This window comes from Prinia subflava, chromosome 3 (assembly GCF_021018805.1).
Source record: "Prinia subflava isolate CZ2003 ecotype Zambia chromosome 3, Cam_Psub_1.2, whole genome shotgun sequence".
NCBI classification, from domain to species: domain Eukaryota; kingdom Metazoa; phylum Chordata; class Aves; order Passeriformes; family Cisticolidae; genus Prinia; species Prinia subflava.
In genome coordinates, this window is record NC_086249.1 from 92,755,515 (window position 1) to 92,774,415 (window position 18,901).

The 18,901-nt window shown below is 36.3% G+C and overlaps 1 protein-coding gene across 3 annotated transcripts in view; it reads right to left on the reverse strand.

Moving 5' to 3' along the window:
* RPS6KA3 (ribosomal protein S6 kinase A3) overlaps window positions 1–18,901 on the reverse strand; it is a 74,798-nt gene that overhangs the window by 19,934 nt on the left and 35,963 nt on the right. For all 3 annotated transcript variants that reach the window (XM_063392927.1, XM_063392926.1, XM_063392925.1), the window contains 7 exons: window positions 18,268–18,349; window positions 14,488–14,568; window positions 13,423–13,502; window positions 10,909–11,015; window positions 8,025–8,062; window positions 7,497–7,639; window positions 4,315–4,385 (listed from right to left, as the gene is read on the reverse strand). In XM_063392927.1, the coding sequence (XP_063248997.1) occupies window positions 4,315–4,385; window positions 7,497–7,639; window positions 8,025–8,062; window positions 10,909–11,015; window positions 13,423–13,502; window positions 14,488–14,568; window positions 18,268–18,349 (602 nt within the window). The remainder of the gene's footprint in view (window positions 1–4,314; window positions 4,386–7,496; window positions 7,640–8,024; window positions 8,063–10,908; window positions 11,016–13,422; window positions 13,503–14,487; window positions 14,569–18,267; window positions 18,350–18,901) is intronic.

An 18,901-nucleotide genomic window follows, 5' to 3' on the forward strand; every position in this document is an offset into this window, starting at 1 on the left:
TCCTTTGCCATTCAACAAGTCCATAATAAATGAAGTAGCATCACTGAGAAATTGCCTTCAGACATCAGACACAGAGCAAAAGTGCTGTCAATCATGTAAACATGTTTGTGTTTTTAGGTCTTTTTTTACTAGTATAGTATTTTAGTATATATACAGTAATGACTCAGGAACTTAAGTAGAGGAAAAGGTGGAAATAATGTAAAGAAGAATAGCTGGAGGATAGCAGTTTATAAACTTGTAAGTTTTCATAATATGCTTTGATCCACTTATAGGTCCAGTTACTAGCAAATGACACCAGACAAAGCATTCTGATAGTGATATAACAGAAGGACTAAGAAAAGTACCACACTATGACACACATCAAGATGACCCAGGAAACAAACTAGAGTCCAGAAATTGAATTAAGGTAGGACAGAGCTTGCAGGATTAGCTGATAAACATTCCCCCCCAAACCCCAAACAAACAAACAACAACAAACCCTCCCACCCCCAAAACAAAAACCCCAACCCCTCACTCCTCTTTTCCTTTTTACTCCCCATCTCAATCTATTTCAAATAATACTTTTACATCTTGACAGTCTTGAATTTTTAGATTGAAGTTTTTGTACTTCTTTAATTTAATTTTGTTTTGTAATCCTTGTCACATATTTTTCCTCTCCATTTAACATTGAGCCTCTATTCTCCCACTGTTACTAGGGCTTACTTTTTCTTGTATCTATGATAATGGTAAGGAGGGATATAATTCCCTCCTTTCCATCACTAATTCAACTTGTAGCTCCTATTTTTCTGTAACAGTCCATGACACAAGCTCTGTGTTTCAATCAGAACCCCATTTATCTTGTATTCCAGGTATTTGTAGATATTCACCTCTGTGTGAATATCATGAACACTTGAGTAAGTGCATGTGTGTTGCCACTGATTCATTATTCATTACATTAAAACTAGAATTTATTAAACTTTCCCTTCCTTTCAGCATTAAAAAAGCTAGGGCAGGGAGGAGGAAAATGTGAAAAACTTGGGCTTCTTTGGGCTCTTCAATAACATACTCCAGACAGATCAAGGCCACCAGAGGAGAGGAGGAATGGGCAGTGGGCCATCCAATTCTTCCTGACTGGCATGCACCACCACCTTTCACAAAATCCTGTATCAGGCACATTTCAGAGAAGGAAAGGCAATTGCCAGGTTCTCAGTGTTCCTTTATTATGCAATGACATGAGTGACAGCATTTTTTTTCTGATATTCCTGATGGACAATGACAAAATTTGATATGAAGGCATACCTCTCAAGTAAAGGAGAAAGATGTTTAAAAATTTAACTTTGTTGCTGCAACCTATGATTTCTTCAAACTGCAGGGTTTCCAAGTTTTAGGTAAAACACACAAGAATAAACAAAAATTTATCTTGATAATGTTGTGAGGAATAAAGAACCCCAAAAATTTTGTTGTAGGAAGAATGCATTTTCTGTGGATTTTTAGGAACAGAAGGTAAGAAAAGCAATGTATCAAAAATATACACTATGAAAATCAGAATTCATATGCACACCTGTCCATTTTAAAGTTTTATGAAAAATTTAAGGAAAAATATACTAAAGTATGTGGAAAATAAAAAGAAAACATAGACCAGAAAAGAAGTGTGAACTTAGCAGAAAACGTTTTAAAATATCTTCTGGTTTTCAGCTGCTTATATGACCAAAAGAAAAACACTTCTCTGCAAGATAATATTCATAAGTATATGAAACATTAAAAGAGGGTAAAATGTCTTTACATCATAGCACACTTTCTGTGCAGCTATTTGAAATCATTAACAACTGCAAAGACTAGAAGTGAAAAAAGGAAGAAGTTGGAAAGGACATTAAGAGATACATTCTCAAATGACATCTGAAAGTAATTTCAGAATCATAGAAACCTATCATTGCTTAGGTTGGAAAAGACCTTTAAGATTATTAAGTCCAAGCATTCAGCCAGCACCACCCAGTCCACCATTAAACCATATCCCTATGTGCCACATCTTTTCAAAAATCCTACAGAGTTGGTGACACAGCCACTTCCCTGGGCAGCCTGTTCCAATGCTTTACAACCCTTTCAATGAAGAATTTTTTCCCAATACCCATTCTAAACCTCCCATAGTGCAACTTGAGGTCATTTCCTCTCATCCTCTTGCTTCTTACTATGGAGAAAAGACCAACCCCCACCTGGCTACAGCCTCCTTTCAGGCAGTTGTAGAGTGATAAAGTCTCTTCTGCACATTCTCCAGAATAAACAAACCCAGATCCCTCAGCTGTTCCTCACAGGGTCTGTGCTCCAGACCCTTCCCCAGCTCCATTGCTTTTCTCTGGACTTGCTCCACACCTCAATGTCCTTATAGAGAGAAGCCCAGAACTGGACACAGGATTTGAGGTGCAGCACCACAAGTGTTGAGTAGAGGGGATCAATCCCTGCCCTGGTCCTGCTGGCCACACCATTGCCAACACAGGCCAGGTGCCATTGGCTTCTTGGCCACCTGGGCACAGCTGCCTCACGTTCAGCTGCTGTTGACCAACACTCCCTGGTGCTTTTCTGCCAGGTAACTTTTCAGCCACTCCTCCCTAAGCCTGGCATGTTCCCTTAGGTTCTTGTGACCCCTGTATAGGACCTGGCACTTGGCCCCACTGAACCTCATTCTATTGGCCTCATCCCATCGATTCAACCTGTCCAGATCCCTCTGTAGAGCTTTCCTACCCTCTGGCAGATCCATATTCCCTCTTATCCAGGTTGGAGGCACCTGCAAACTGACACCCAATCCCCTTGTCCAGGTTGTTGATAAAGATGTCAAACAGGACTGGCCCCTTGGGAACACCACTTGTGAGTGGCCATCAGCTGGATTTCCCTCCATTCAGCACTGCTCTCTGGGCTATGAACGACTATGAACATCAAGTACCTGGAGAAATGCAAGGATATTCTACATGGCAGCTGAATACAGAAGATATTTATAGCAACAGTGAAAAGACTGTTGAGGAACAGAGCAGAGTCACATGCAGGCAAACAGAAGAAGAGAAAGATGTGACTCATGAGACACAGATAGAAAAAAATGCATGGCTCCTGAAACAAGTGAGGATGCAGCAGAACTATCTCAGACTAGCTTCTTGTAAATAGGAGCGGTCAGAAGTTTATGCTTACTGTGAATAGATAAAACTTTTTAGTTAAAAGACATTGAATAATCACAATATGAAGATTTGATCTGGCATGGTGCTGAAGCAGCAGAAGAAACTAGCGTCACTATATATATTTGCAAATGAGATGAAGAAGGAAAACAAGGGCAAAGAAAAACATAACATGTATGCATTATGAAAGCAAAAGCCAGGAAAATAACGAGTATGTTTTCTGGTGGTTTTCACATTCTAATTACTTAGAGAAAAGATGAAAGAGTTCCATATATTTATGTTTCAAAACATGCTGTTGTGCAAAATAAATTCCAGCTTTGATATATAAGTGGTTAACAGGACTGAGAACAATGATAAACAATGAAGCAGAAAACAAATGAGAAAACTAAGATAATCTTATGAGCTTTCATGGAAAAAAATGGTATTGGTTGAAAATAGATGGAAACAGAGAAGTGAACTTATGATATGAGGAAACAGACTTGTTTGCACAGTGTTTGGCTAGAGTCCCAAAAATGGGGCAGTTACGCCATAGCTTGTATTAGTTTCGAGAATATTTGGGGAATTGGCAAGGAAAAGAGCAGACCTTCATTAGCAAAAACAAGAACATTAACTGCATGAAGGAAAGCAATTCCCACAATAGAGCTAATGCAAAATCTATGCTGAAAATAGCAAAGGGGAAAATTGGAGCTTAGGCGAGTCATAGGAGAGAACAGAAAGGAGGGGCATTGGGGAGGCAAGTTGTTGGCAGCATCATTAATATTAAAGAGGTAGGGTGAGGAGCTGGTAAGATAAAGAAGAATAAGGAGTGAAAATACTTTCTCAAAAAAACTCCAAAAACCTAAAATAAAGGAAAAAAAAACAACAGGGAAAAATGCACAGGTTATCAAAAAGGATAAGAAAGTTAAAAAATATTATGGAAATAAGATGGGAGAGATCATATGGTTGGAGAAGTTATTATTAGAGATTAAAGAGCTGCTATGAAATCCTTTGTACCTGGTATGGTGGAGGAATAGTGAAGCAAATTAGATAGGCAGCAAAGGGAATTAATAATATGGAATAGGGAGTGAGGATTTACCAGTACCTTTGAAAATGAGGGAGGAGTAGAAATTAGATATTGCAGCCCGGAGGGCATCCCTGTAGAATACCTGATGAGATATATAAATAAGAGTGTACTCACTTGAGAATCATAGTCATGGTTTCTTTTCTGTCTTTCCCTTGGAAAGGTAGAGTACCAGTGAGCATTTCAAACTGTATAGAGTAAAACTTTCATCAATTACATTACCTGGACAAAAACTAATTTTTGACAAAACTACTTAGCATCTTAACCTTCCAAAATTCATGCATGTTAACAATCAAGTCTGCACAAAACAACTTCATTGTACAGTTTCAATTTCTAAGAACATTGAGCAGCCTTTGCCATTTTTAAAGCTGCAAAATATTTTCCTATATTAATAACTTGCTTTACATCTTTTTATCTGAACAACTTAGACTGTAATGTTCTGTGTTTCATTTCTGCCTAAAAAGTTTGTTCTAGGAAGACTTGATCTGTACAACTGTATTTTTAGTTTTAAACAAAGGGGAGGGGGTAGGGGAAAGGGTTTTCCTTTCAAAAGTTAGTGATGATTTCTCCTCATGCAGAAGTTTTTAAAAAGATCAAAATTTTGTAAATTGGCATGTACATAGCCTTCACTGGGAAGGGGAAAAGGTTAGCTGATTGACAAAGACATGCATGATGAAAAGTGGTTACTGTATGCATACAGTGGAAATAAAGCCTGAAGGAACACGGAAGAGCTACACAGTACGTGCATGCACATTCTACAGTGCCTGGCAGTAAGCACCAGACACTGCTAAAATACTGATTTGTTCTGAAAGTGACTGAGTAAAAATAGATAAATGTAAAGGCACTCCTGTTGGACTGCAGCATACTGCAGGGATATCAGATCTAAGTGAGGCAGGGAAAGCAGTCTGGCAGCAGTCACGGCAGCCAGCACTTAGGCAGAAATCTGATTTTTTTGATTTAAAGATTGCAAAATAATTTAGTTCAATGCAATTTCATGGCATTGAACTAAACATCAAAATTAAAATAATTATAAAGGAACCCTCTGAACAGCTTATGCAAACTTAAGTCATCCTGAACACAAGGCATCCTCTATTCCCCTCTTTTCTGGTATGATCCAAACATTCAGCCTCCTAACATAAAAAACGTACGTGGATAACTTGAATAAATAATGTGTGGCTACAGTATTTGTAGATCTGCAATAAGATCATGAAGTTGCATTCATGCAACTAATGGTATTCTTTAAAACACATTTTACTGAAATAAAATTTGAATTTCTTACTGCCATCTCTTCACTACTGGTAGATACTTTAGCTAATATTTTTTTACAGATATAGTAAAAAAAATTTAATAATAATGTCAACACAAAAAAGCGCCTATTTTTAAACTTTAACACTTAAGACATTTCTCAGGAAGATGTGAGAGGGATAAGCCAGAACTATAAGAAAAAAAATTGTTTGTGGTTTAGACAGATCTTCACAAGGTACACTTATAAAAATAAAACCTTTTAAAAAAGGTAAATTTGGTGTGCTCCACTTACACTTGCATGAAATACAGTTTCTTTACCAAGCTCCTAATTTGTCACAAGTACACACATTTGTATTAACAGCTCAACATGTATATTCTTTGTCATCCCTCCCATATACTATATTCCAAAATTAATAGGCCAAAAGGACTTCAAGAATAAGCCAACACTGGCCTTCTCTATGTTTTATTATTATTTTTTTTAATTCTTTATTCTTCTTTTATTCCTTCTTATGTTTTATTTCAGGAGGAGAGTACCTCAGTGCTTCTGGAAACTTTAAATGAATGCTTTTATTTGGATGGCATCTCTTAGAACTGTCACTGTTTTAAAGGACAAATTGGAATACAGTTCTTAACAATGGCTTAAGCATACTTCTTGTCTAGCAGCACAAGAAAAGAAGCCAAATGATTTGTTGAAATATCTTTAAAGTCTCCATTTCTATGCTGTAACTTCTGTTCACTCTAGTTACTGGGTACTTAAACCACACCAACCATCACTTGAATTTTTGATCAGCTCAGAAATTAAGAATGAGTTAAAAGTGGATACTTACAGATTGGTTATGAAAACTACAAACTATAAATGCAAGCAACAGAAGTATGTCTTACAAAAACTGCACTGTATTTCATGCACTACTTTACAGAATTTGGTTTGTGAGGTCATATATTTGTATTCAAAGTAGAAGTTAAAGTATTTAATATGCAGTGCACGTTAAGACTGAAAGCCACCCCAGTCACAGCTAACATCTTACAGCAATTTTCAATTATACCATATCCACTTGATAAACAGCAAATTATGTTTTCCAGCTTTATAAATTAAAGCTGAAGTTTAATTATGTTTGTGTTATCAACAACAAATATTCTGCAACTACATTGTAATTATCTTATAATTGACTGTTCTTAGTGATAAAATGTGCGGTTGTGAGGAGTGTGTGCTTGTCTGGAGAGAGTTCAGTTATCAGGTGCTACTTTTACATAGTCAGTTTTCAGATCACAACAGCATTCTAATCATCATAAAATGATAGGATGACACTTTCAGACACAGGAGTCCTTGTACTATAAAGCACACACATTAGTTGTACTGTTACAGTTATGTAGTAGAAGCAATAAGAAATTAATACATTTATACAATTATTTAATTTCCATGTCAAAAATGCACACAAATATTTTAGAGTCTTTCAGCATTTCTTAAATACCAAACATGATCTATTATTCTTTTCCAATTAATATTCCATATACATAATATTTCTCCCAACCCTGCAACTTTACAGTAATTACCCCTTGCAGAAACATCATAAACAACTGAGAAACTATATCCTGTATAAGCTCAGTATCATGTAGATCATTTTGATGTGTGAGAACAACTGTTGTCATTATTCCACTAACTTCTAGTTACACTGTAGACTCTAATTAGAAAGCTACCAATCTCCTTTTCCTCTTGAATGTAAATTCAAATTTAAAATTTGAATATGAATTTCTTCCCCACTTTGGAATAGACACCATTTTTCTGTATACTTCTGTATTTCTCTTGGTCCCATAACATTAAAACTATTCTAGATAAAATGTAATTGAAATAAATTATAATAATAATATGGCATATTATTGGTGTTGATATACCTAGTCCATGTTCTTGATCAAACTCTGTGGTGTTATTAATGTTACACAATTTAGACTTTTGTTAAAACTCACGTAAAGCTCACCTTATAGGTTAGTATTTGATTTGTTTCACCAGACCTTGCAAATCACAATTTTGCTATTATTTACATTTACCAGAAACCTACCATTAAAACACCAAAAGACCACCAGTCTGCACTCTGTGTATGGCCTCGTCTGTTAACAACTTCTGGTGCCATATATTCCACTGTTCCACAGAAGGAGTAGGCTTTTTTTTCATGGTCAATTGACTCCTTACTTAAGCCAAAATCTGAAAGGAAAAAAATTTTCCAAATGTAATTAAAAAAATAAAACCTTCATGTTTGATACTTTTACCACATGAATAATATGAAGTGTTATGCTTTTATCATTCTTATACACAAATGAACACTAATATTGGTATTCCAGGATTCTCCTTCCCTCCCCACAGCATCATAGGTCTAACATCAGTAACATCAGACATACTTGTAAAGCAGGTATCTTACTGAAATTTTTACAGATTTCATTTATTTTAAGTTAATTACACTACTTGCTTCCACAGCTAAATTACTGACCAGTTAAAATTACTTATTTTATCACATTGGTTTACCAAAAGGAAAATGCAAAGATTTTACTGTGAACAGAAATGATCCTAGTATTGCAACTCCTTTATTCACCTGTCAATTTGATATGTCCTTCCTCATCAAGCAGGATGCTAAAAAACAATAAAAAGAATATAAAAAACTAATTAAAATATCTTTTAAGTGTTGTTTCAGGCAACATATTGACAACATGTAGGAATAAGCAGTAGAGGATACACAAAGACAGGGAGAATTAAACATGCATGAAAATGGATGATTAGAAAGTACATTCAAACAACACATTTTCTTTTCCTTCTACTCTTTCTTGTTAAAGATTAAGAAACAAGTTTATTGAGTTTTATTCAACTTTTTGATTAAATTCAGTATGTAGTAACAGTTTGGGCCATCTGCAGCACTATTGTAATTGTTAAAAACAGAGGCATAGTTCTATTTCTCTTATATCAGGTATGTTTTCATATGTATACGTAACAGGTATTAAGTTGTAATTACTATTTCAAAAATAGTAATTCTGACCACTTCAAGTGACAAAGGCTTCCACCTTTTCACTTCAACGACAAGAAAGGTCACACCTGCCCCGAGATGCCAACTGTCCTTGACCACCATTGACTATCACTGCACTGCAAAACAGGCAAAGTATTCAAGAACTGGATTTTGTAACACCCCTCCACAGTGGGTTTAGTTTCTCCACCTGCATTTCATCCTGGGGTACGACATGACCTCATCCCCTTCCACTCTGCAGTTAGCATGGTGAGAACCACTGAAGCATGTCCCCAAGTGCCATATGCAAACATTGCCTTCCTGCTGCACCAGATCAACACTTCCACCCAACCTGGCGCTGTCTGTGGGCCTGCTCAGGGTGCACTCAACCCCCTCATCCTGATCTCCAATGAAGATGCTAAAAGGACTGGTCCCAACACAGAGCTGGGGGAACACCACTGGTGACCAGCCTCTGGCTGGATGTAATTCCATTCACCACCATTCTCAGGGCCTGCTCATCCAATTAGTTTTTTACCCAGTGAAGGGTGCACCCATCCACACCATGGGAAGCCAGTTTCTCCAGGAGAATGCTGTGGGAAATGGTGTCAAAGGCACAGAATCACAGAAGATAAGGGGCTAACACGTATGTCTCAGACTCTGAAAGACATTTGGTTGTGGGGCCAACCACAGACTGTTGGTAATGACAGCTAAGAATTGCCAGTAATAAGCAAGGATTGCTGGTAGTAACACATTGTGAGAAGGAATAAGATGTGCCCAGAGAAGAGGTCATGCAGAGATAGGGCTGCTCATTTCCGGGACAAACATCCTTGTTCTAATTCCTGAAGATAAGCACAACCCAGTACAGCACAAGCACAGGAAGGAGGTTGAGAAGCAGCCATGGACTGTAGGGGAAGAAAAGACCACCCAATATTCCCAAAGACCCCCAACCCATTTCCAGAAAGGTCTGAAAGAACAGAACAACTGATTTGTATAGAAAACAAGAAACTTTCCCTCATGGCAGGGAAACACATCTATAAAAACACAGCCCCACCAAGCCCAGCCAGCACCCCCCAGACCCTGGATTTCCCATCAGTTGGACTGACACTGTAGCCAAGACTGGTGATCTCTTTTTCTCTCCTTCTCTCTCTCCCTCTTTAATTCACCTTTTCTTTTCTCTCTTCCTTTTCATCTTACCCCTTTATCCAAACCCAACTGCATGTGCTTTTACAGTAGGTCAGGGACAAAAACACCAATCTCCATGCCAGATATATAATTTACTAATAAAACCTTACAATTTTTTTCAGACCCTCTGACTTTTGCTGTTCCTTTCCACCATGAGTATTTACAAATCTTGGGTGGTCCTTTCCTCTTAAGGGTTGGATGTCACAAAAGGCTTTACTAAAGTCTAGGTAGACAATATCCAGAGCTTTCCCTCATCCACTAAGCAGGTCACCTCATTATGGAAGATGATCAGGTTGGTCAAGCAGGACATGCCTTGCATAAACCCAGGCTGCCCTGGCCTGAACCCCTGGTTGTCCTGTACACATTACACGACAGCACTCAAAATGGCACTCCATGACCTTCCCTGACAATGAGGTCAGGCTGACAATGCCTGTAGTTTCCTGGTTTCTCCTTCCAACTCTTCTAACCCTTCTTATAGCTAAGTGTCATATTTGCCAACTTCCAGTGACCTGGGACCTCCATGGTTGACCTGGAGTGCTGATAAATGACTGAAAGTGGCTCGATGAACTCTTCTGCCACTTCCCTCAGTACTCTTGGGTGAGTCCTATCCAGCTCCATGGATTTTTGGGGTTGTAGTTGCATAGCAGTCTGCTGGCCATTTTCTCCTAGATTATGGGGGTTTCATTCTGCTCCCTGCTTCCAGCTCAGAGGGCTGTGTGCCTTGACAACAACTGGTCTTGTTATTAAAGACTGAAGCAAAAAAGGTATGAGGTACCTCAGCCTTTTCTTCATCTTTTGTCACTAGTTTCCCCTTACATCCAACAAAGGATGGAGATTCTCCTTGGTCCTCCTTCTGCTGCTGATTTGTAAAAATTTTTTTTGTTGTCTTCTGCTTCTGGGATATCTAACATACAGATATTCCTTTCATCCTTGCTGCACCAAGGACCTCCATCCCATAACTCCGCTGCTATGGCAGACCAAAGGACCTTGCAGAACACTGTCCCTCCAAGTGTAGTGTGCCACACCCAGGCTTATCTCTGCCTTCGTCCCCACTCCCCTTCAAATAGAGTTTAAAATTCTCTCAACAAGCCCCTGTAACTCCTGAGCTAAGATCCTTTTTCCTCTTTGAGACAGGTGAAAGGCAACCTTTCAAAAGAAAATAGCTCACAAACCTCCCCCACCTCCCTCTGTTTAATTTATATAGTCAATTACCAAAGTTTAACAGTTGGGAAAAAGTGCATAGGAAGAAGTGCTATAGAAATGAAATGAATACACTGCATTTTTCAAAGAGGAGCCTTACTTTTCTGGTTTTAGGTCCCGGTATATTATTCCAAGACTGTGTAGATGGTCTAAAGCAAGTGCTAATTCTGCCAAATAAAATTTAACATCGTCTTCTGTGAACATCACCTGAAAAAGTAACACAATGTGTTTCACATGTGAAATCTAAAAAGCTTACAACAGTACCAAGTAAACAACAACAGTGGTTTTTCAGAAGAGTTTCTTACAATACTTGAATTCATCTCTACACAAAACACTAGAAAATTTAAATTTCTTGGTTACACAAAAACTAGGATTTAAACCCCACACCATTTCATACTTGAAATACTTGGACATACTTGAAAAAGAACTTTTAAAGGCAATATATTATTATTTCTGCAAACTGGGAAATTATCTGTTTCTGATTGTTAAAGAAAACAGACATGTTGCAGTGAAACAAATATTTTGGAAGTGCTTAAAGAATGTGACTACCTCTTGGTTGGATGGGACCCTTTCATTTACAGACAACAAATGGAACAAAGAAGTCCAAATGCCTGAATTTCATCCATGAAGTAAGAGAAAAGGAAAAGTATATGTATCTTGGGTTTGGAAAAACTGCCCCTAGGTACTCTGAGAAAGAAGTTACAGCAATGGTAAAAGCTCCAAGGTGCAGCCTGAGAAGTAAAGGCAGATCAAGGAGTAAACTGATGGGAGTTAACAAGGAGTAAAGTGAACTGCATAAGAGCACAGGGAGGACCCCAGGTAGCAATCCCACTTTTTGGATTAGGAAGATAAAGTACTCTCTGTTTATGTTCATTGAAATGAGCATATTGTCCCAATATATCAACTGTTGTGATCCCTAACAGAATACATTACAATTCAACTCTTCTGAGACTGCAGAAAAAGATAAAAATAAAAACAGATCCTGCACGATTTGATTCTATTTCAGTTACTACTCAGTTACTTTATTTGCTTTGTTTTCAGAATCTAAGACTATACCTTAAGATAAACCATATAGACCCAGAAAAAAGAATGGCAATAGGGAGCAAAGCTGAACATTATTTTAAACAAGAGTTACGAATGGAGAATATGTTTTCCTCTTAGTAGTTTCATGAGAGAAAGTGGTACTAAAGCTTGCACAATAGCTTGATTTTATTTCTACAAAAGAGCCAATATTTAGTGCAGACTTATTCAAGAAAGAAAATCTCTATAAGAAACATTTAAAAGCTCAAATAATAAAAGAACCCCTGAGGAGGATAATACACCCACACTACATTCTTTAAAATCATTGCATGGGACTCACCTTCCCTAACCTTAAACACCTGCAGTGTAGACATCTAGCTTTGAATTAATCACCTTTCCCTTTGCAGTCAATAGGGGAAAAGCAACAATTTTTAGTTTATCTGATCTATTTCATATGGAGTGGAATGAGGATGACATTAATAGCATCCAGCATGCCTATTTCACTCATCAGTTATGAACACCTTGCTTAGATTCAGGTACCTATAATGAATACTTCTCATCTAAACGTGCTAAATTTTATAAAATGTGAGTAGCTCAGGATGAAAGTGTCAGCAGCAGGAAGCCAATACACGTCCTTTTTTGGGAATCACGAATGAACTATGAACTTTAAGAATATCTCAATTTTAAAGCACTAATAACTTATTTGTTATCTGTGGCAAAACAAACAACAAAGGGCAACTTGAAACAGATGGCATCACTAAAACAAATGTAATAATTTCTGTGGTCAGCACAGAAGTCATGTACATCTGTATAGAAAGTAAATTCCATTCTACTCTCCTCTTAATCACAATTTAGCTTTGCAATGGTAACCCAGCTGTCCCAGATACTGTTGTGGCAAAGGAAAATGGAAAGCAGCTACAACTGTAAGTCCAGGCTACTTGATACACATTGGATATAATCCCTATCCTAACAGATATTTGTTGTGAGTTTTTGAACAGGAGTAATGGATAACAAAAATTTTTAAAATTATGGTGAAATATTAAATGTTAGCATTTATTTTAGGAATTATAATCAAATGAAATTGAGGTAATGAAACTCTTCAAAGTTATTTCCTATATCTACACAGACATTACCATCATGACAGAGGCAAAACATTCACTTTTTGAAAATTACTAAAATAAGTGGGATACAATTCTCTCTTTTTAAATATTCATACATAATGCAATTTTGCATTCATAGGTAAAAAGAGAATATCTTATCTGCCCCTGAATTCCGGATATTAAAACCAGATTTTAATTTACCTTACATAAACCCAGGTTCTGAGTCTTATATTTAAACGTGGTAGCAACAGGAAAAGATTTTGCCAGGTACAACAAAGTAGCACAGAAAGACTGCCCGTCTAAGACTTTTTTCAGTAATAATGTAAATGGCCATCAGCCCTTCCATGAAGTGACTGTGGAAAAAACCCCAACCAAACAAAAAAGTACCTGGTAAAAAACAATTAAAACAGAATTAAAAATATAAATTCTCCTAATACAGACAATTTGTAGTCAATTTCTATCAACAGACAATTTTTTAAATTTAAAAAATGTACCTCTTTGGATAAACGTGTAAACAAGTCTCCTCCCCTGAGAAAATCCAAAATAAGATACAGCTTCCCTTCTGTTTGAAAAGCTGAAAAGATCAATTAAAAAATTAAATATCACGTAACTTTATCCATAATCAGGAAAATAACATAACAAATACTTCACCCTTATTTTCATTATTAAAATTAATTTCTCTTTCTCCTTTGTGGGAAAATGTATTGAAATTAATTAGGTAACTGATCCTCTACTATGGACTACGTAATTCCCATGCTATATGAAAGTAAAGCAAATCACCGATAAAATTCCAAAAAAATAAACTTTACTTAGGTTAGCCAGCATTTTATTCCAGATTTTAAAGTTAGAAGCCAGTTTTAAAAGGGCAAACTAGTAACCAATGAACCTTTAAACATCTCTAGAAACTCAGGTTAAAAGGGACATTTGGTCTAGCTTGCAAAAGAATAGCAAGTGAAACAGTGAAAGATGCATAACTTAAGCCACATCAGAAAGTGAGAGAGACATGAGGTTTAACTGTAGGAAAAAACCCTGAAAGAAAAATATGAACTAAAAAAACCCCATATCAAAACAAACCAGAAACTCCACCTTTTTTCATGTGTTAAAAGTACTGATATCCTCCCCCCTTACACATAGGTATTGTTACAGCTGCTCATACTATTAAAATTAAAAGGCTGATTTCCACCAAGTTGAATGCAAGTGGAATTAACACCATTGCATACATTTTCTACCAAGTAAATAAAGCAACTGGAAAAAATAAGTTAAAAAGTGTATGTCATACAAAAGATTAGAGGTTTTGAAAAATAATGGCTGGTTATTAATAGATAAATGCTTTTTACAACACAAAAGGCTACAGACTCTTAGTCCCATAAAGACTGAACACTGCATGAAGTCAATCATGTGCTTCTTTTGCATAAGAATTAATATAAAGCAAGTCTTGGCACAGTTGGGACTTAACACACTGAAGTTCTATGATTTTCTGAACCACAAAGCAAGTACTAGGAACTATCTTGACAAACACACATTATTATGATATAGAAATGAATTTTTCTGCAACTCACCGTAATGTAACTTGACAATAAAAGGATGGTTAACTTCTACTAGGATATCACGTTCCATTTTTGTCCGAACCCGATCTCGAACTACAACAGGACATGAACAAGCAGGATTAAAAAAAAAAAAAATATTACGTTATGAGTCAGTATTTCTCACATGTTTCCTGATGTATTTCCCATTGTGTCCTGTAATAATATAATTGTCTGCAGATCACTATACTGAACACAGCTGAGAATTGAGAAAATTTATTCCACATTTTTTTCTGATAAATATCTTTATGCATTTTGATTTGCTCGAGTTTTTGACAAAACCTAACATTAGGTAAATAAATTTAACAAAAGCACACGAGAAAACATAGCCACCCTTCAGTCTGCTCTATACTTAGTTAACCTTTTGAACATTGCAGCAAAACTGCCACAGCTATGTATAGAAAACATTCTGCTAGTGAAAAGTATAGAAAATTGAAGTCATAGGAAAACAACCACAGCATAAATATAATCATACTATCATAAAGATATATTGGTTTATATTGTTGTAACTCATTAAATAACACTAATAAAATACTAAGTGCTGTACAATTTGGGAGGGAAATTTTGTTTCATTTCCTCTATCATGACCTTAAAATAAAAATGCCATTGATTCAATGTAGTGTATACTTCAGATCACATTTTTGATTTTAAGGACATTTATTGAGAGTAAATGTGCATGAGAAATACATGAGACATTAGAAGCAGTTGCTGCTCAAGCTGCCTGTGCCTCCATGGTGTCTCTGAACAGGACATTTAAGTGCTCCTATGCCACCAGAGATGAAACCCAAGCGAGCACTACATGCCAGCAGTGCAGGAACACAGGCAGGGCAGTCAGCTGAGCAAGCACCTGCTTCACAACTCTCCTGCCAGCTCCAGCCAGGGCTTGGTTCCCATCTGAAGCTCTGAATCAGCCAGGATACAGACAAAATTCAGAACTCTACACGGGGGAGAGCTATCAAAGTTTGCTTTCAGTGGTTTAAGGTGTTTTTCTCTCTCCCTCTAGTCTACATTTTGCAACTGCTCCTTTCGTGTTCTATCTTCCAGAGGAAAACCCCCACAGCAATGAAGTCACACACAAAGTTTAGCTTTACAGCATTCCTTGTACAGTTAACAAGCTAGAGTTCTCAGATACTAAAATGTAAGTCAGAAGGAAAAAAAAATAACAAGAAGCAAAATGGTGTTTAGGCTTTTATCTATCTTTTCCCAGAAACAGGCACTTACAATAATACAGGTACTTACAAAAAAGTTACATAGACATGTTTTGATGATTGAACACATCATGAATGAAGTTTCTACCTGCCTATAGAATACATTCCTAAAAATGGAAACTCATGAAATAAGTGCTCAAATACAGAGCAAACATCCCATTTGAATGTTGACTTTTGCATGTTAAGCCATTAAAATGTCACAAGATAGTTGTGCAGTTTAACTGTTTCAGCCGTTCATCTGAATTACAAGATTGAAATTCAGAATTTCATTTTTTTTTTAGGAAGATTCAAGTGAGAAAAAAATGTAAAAGACTTTCAAGTGCCTGCAGCCATGCAACAGTTACATGGAAAGTATGGACTTAATAAAACTGCAGGCAAAAATAGTGTAAGGAACAGAGCTCATTTCAGATATTAGCATAAGCCATTATTTGACTTGACATCTGATTTTTGTTTGACTGTAATTTCCATGTGCGTTCTACTGGAAGCACTGATTTGTCTTAACACATTTGATTCCAGACACTCTAGCAAGTTTTGGCTCTGTTACTCTCTCCACATCATAAAGGGGCACTGAAAGATAACACCTTCTATCAGAGTGTATTAATAAACTAGTCTCTGCAGTCAATAAAGTTATATGTATATATCCTTGGATTTGATCTAAACATTAAAAAGTCAGACTGTGTAGTTACATCCATGTGTTCTGGCTAATAAAGTTGCATTTCTATGAAAATATTCTCTCTGATTTTGATTTGTGGATCAGGTACACTGTTTTCAAGTGTGGTCTCTTCATCGTTAATTACAGAGCACAAAAATAACTACAAAAGAGATTTGAAAGAGCTAAAGAAACAGACAAATTAAGTGATATGCTGTATTATTTAAAAACATATTATTATATATATATAAAAAGGTTGCAATTATGGAAGATAGAATAATTCCAGTTAATTTTATACTAAAGTTTAAACAGTAACCTTAATTTGCTTGCAGCTCTGATCTTCCTAAAACATGAATCACAAGCAAGCAATGCATGGAAAGCATCTGATAATCCAGATACAAAGTGTTGAGAACTGTGGCATCCTCCTGATGGTGTCACCTTTCTGCTCAAGCCTTTTGCATTCTTAAATTCTTAGTGCCTGAGAGTGTCTCCTTTCCCAATTAAGTCATGCTCCCAAATTCAGTATTTACCAGTCTCTCTCATCTGTAGGCAAAACTAGAACCACAGCTTGGACTGGAATTTTTACACAAGGTTAAACTGCAATCAAAAGCTGATGAAAAGAAGCCCTCGAACATCTTGAAAAAGCAACTGCTGAGTGACCTTTGACCAGTCCTGAGCTATTAACAGGCTGGGGAATGAAAAGCTGTTGAGGATATTAACGTACCTTAAATGAGTGGAAATCAAATTCAGAAAATTAGGAAGTAAATAATGAGAATGACACGTGCCACAAAACACAAAGGAATCAAAATATAGGAAACTCTTTAAACACACACCCTCTCTAATAGTTTTAAGTGGAAGACCTGTGACATTCAGCACTAGATCTTTAGTGAAAAAAATTCAACATTTCCACAAAAGTTCATAATCCAATGTTTTAGTTCCCTCCATCATTCTATAAATATTTTGCAATAAAACGGTATGTTAAAATGGAAATTCAATATAATAATCAATTACATAGGTAAAGCACTACAAGCTGTTGGAGCCATCCCAAAATTATCATTTCAGTACAGTCATGAATTAGAAGAACTTCGCATAGACTACAAAACTATTAAACAATGGCATAAAAGAATAAATGTACAATCTGGTTAAGGCAATAGAGCAGAAGATGACTTTCATTTTGATCTGTGATAGAAAATACCTTATTTCTTTTTTCTTACAGAATTCTATGAGACAGAATTGAGATTGTTCAGGCTTAAGACTTATTTTGCTACTGGTAGCATTCCAGATCAAAACCAGCCAAGAAGCAGAACAATTCACAATTCGTTTTTGCTCAAGTAACTTAAATGATTAACTTTAGATTTCATAAAATACATTCTACATTGAGATCACATGCCAAGAGTTTGGGGCAAATATACTGTCCATTAAAAAAGAAAAAGGACTAAGTCATGTGCTTAAAAATAAATTCTAGAATGATTCCAGAATAAAACAGCGGATATAATGCACTTTTAAACATCATGACCTAATTATAAACTGAGCAAAAGGCATTAACTGTATCCTTGGTGACACACAGCAAAGGAAAAACGGAAGGATATTAAGTTTCAAATAACAGCTCAGGAGCAAGTCAGGTGGCAGATGTAACACAAGCACTCTGTTCACCCACAAGCACCTACGGAAAGTGGCGTGGGTTGAACCTGCTATCCTCTCGAACTACCCATAGGGTATTGTTAATCCTTAATCCTTCCAGGTTTACAGGACAAAGCAGTATTCTGCTGTTTCCTGTTTCAGAGAAGAAAGTTGTAAAACACAATCTGCAGAGCAGCACCCGAGTAAAGATTAGGTTTTGGTGTAATGGCCCTGATTTATCTTTTTTATTTCTCTTCCCTAGTTCTAAACACTGCTTACCTTTCAAGGTGGCCTTTTTCAATACCTTCATTGCGTAAAGCTGTCTAGCATCTGATCCTGAGATTTTTTTGACAAGGAAGACCTGCATTAAAAATTAGAAAGAATTCTTAAAAGAAAATAAAAGCAAGTCAAATTAATGTATTTTGCTATGAAATTCAGGGAGTCACTATGATTTCAACAAAACTCTATTTGACAGTTTTAGATTCTGCAAAACCAAACCTCCTTTCATTTTTTTCCTTCTATTCCTTTATTTCATAATCTAAAAGGTTCATTTAAGATACTCTGCCAAATTCATTTTGGTCTAATTTAAGTGATTTCAGTGAGAAAAAAAAAATCTCTCAGAAGTTCATCCAAATTTGAAACAAAAATCAGCTTTTTAAAATTAATCTCTGGTTTTATGTTGTTGAAATTCTTAGGATGGCAAAGCAAGTGCGTTAATAAAATAATTGTCAGATATGACAATAAATATGTGAATTAAATTTGATCCAGAAACTTATATAAATCGATGTATAACTAAATAAATTTTAAAAATATCCTAGTGTTGCATGTACCAATAAAGAACAACCAGCTTCAATTAAAGGGTGTTTCATTTTCTTCTTCAGGACCATGGGATTTCTTGACTGGTATTGTTTTT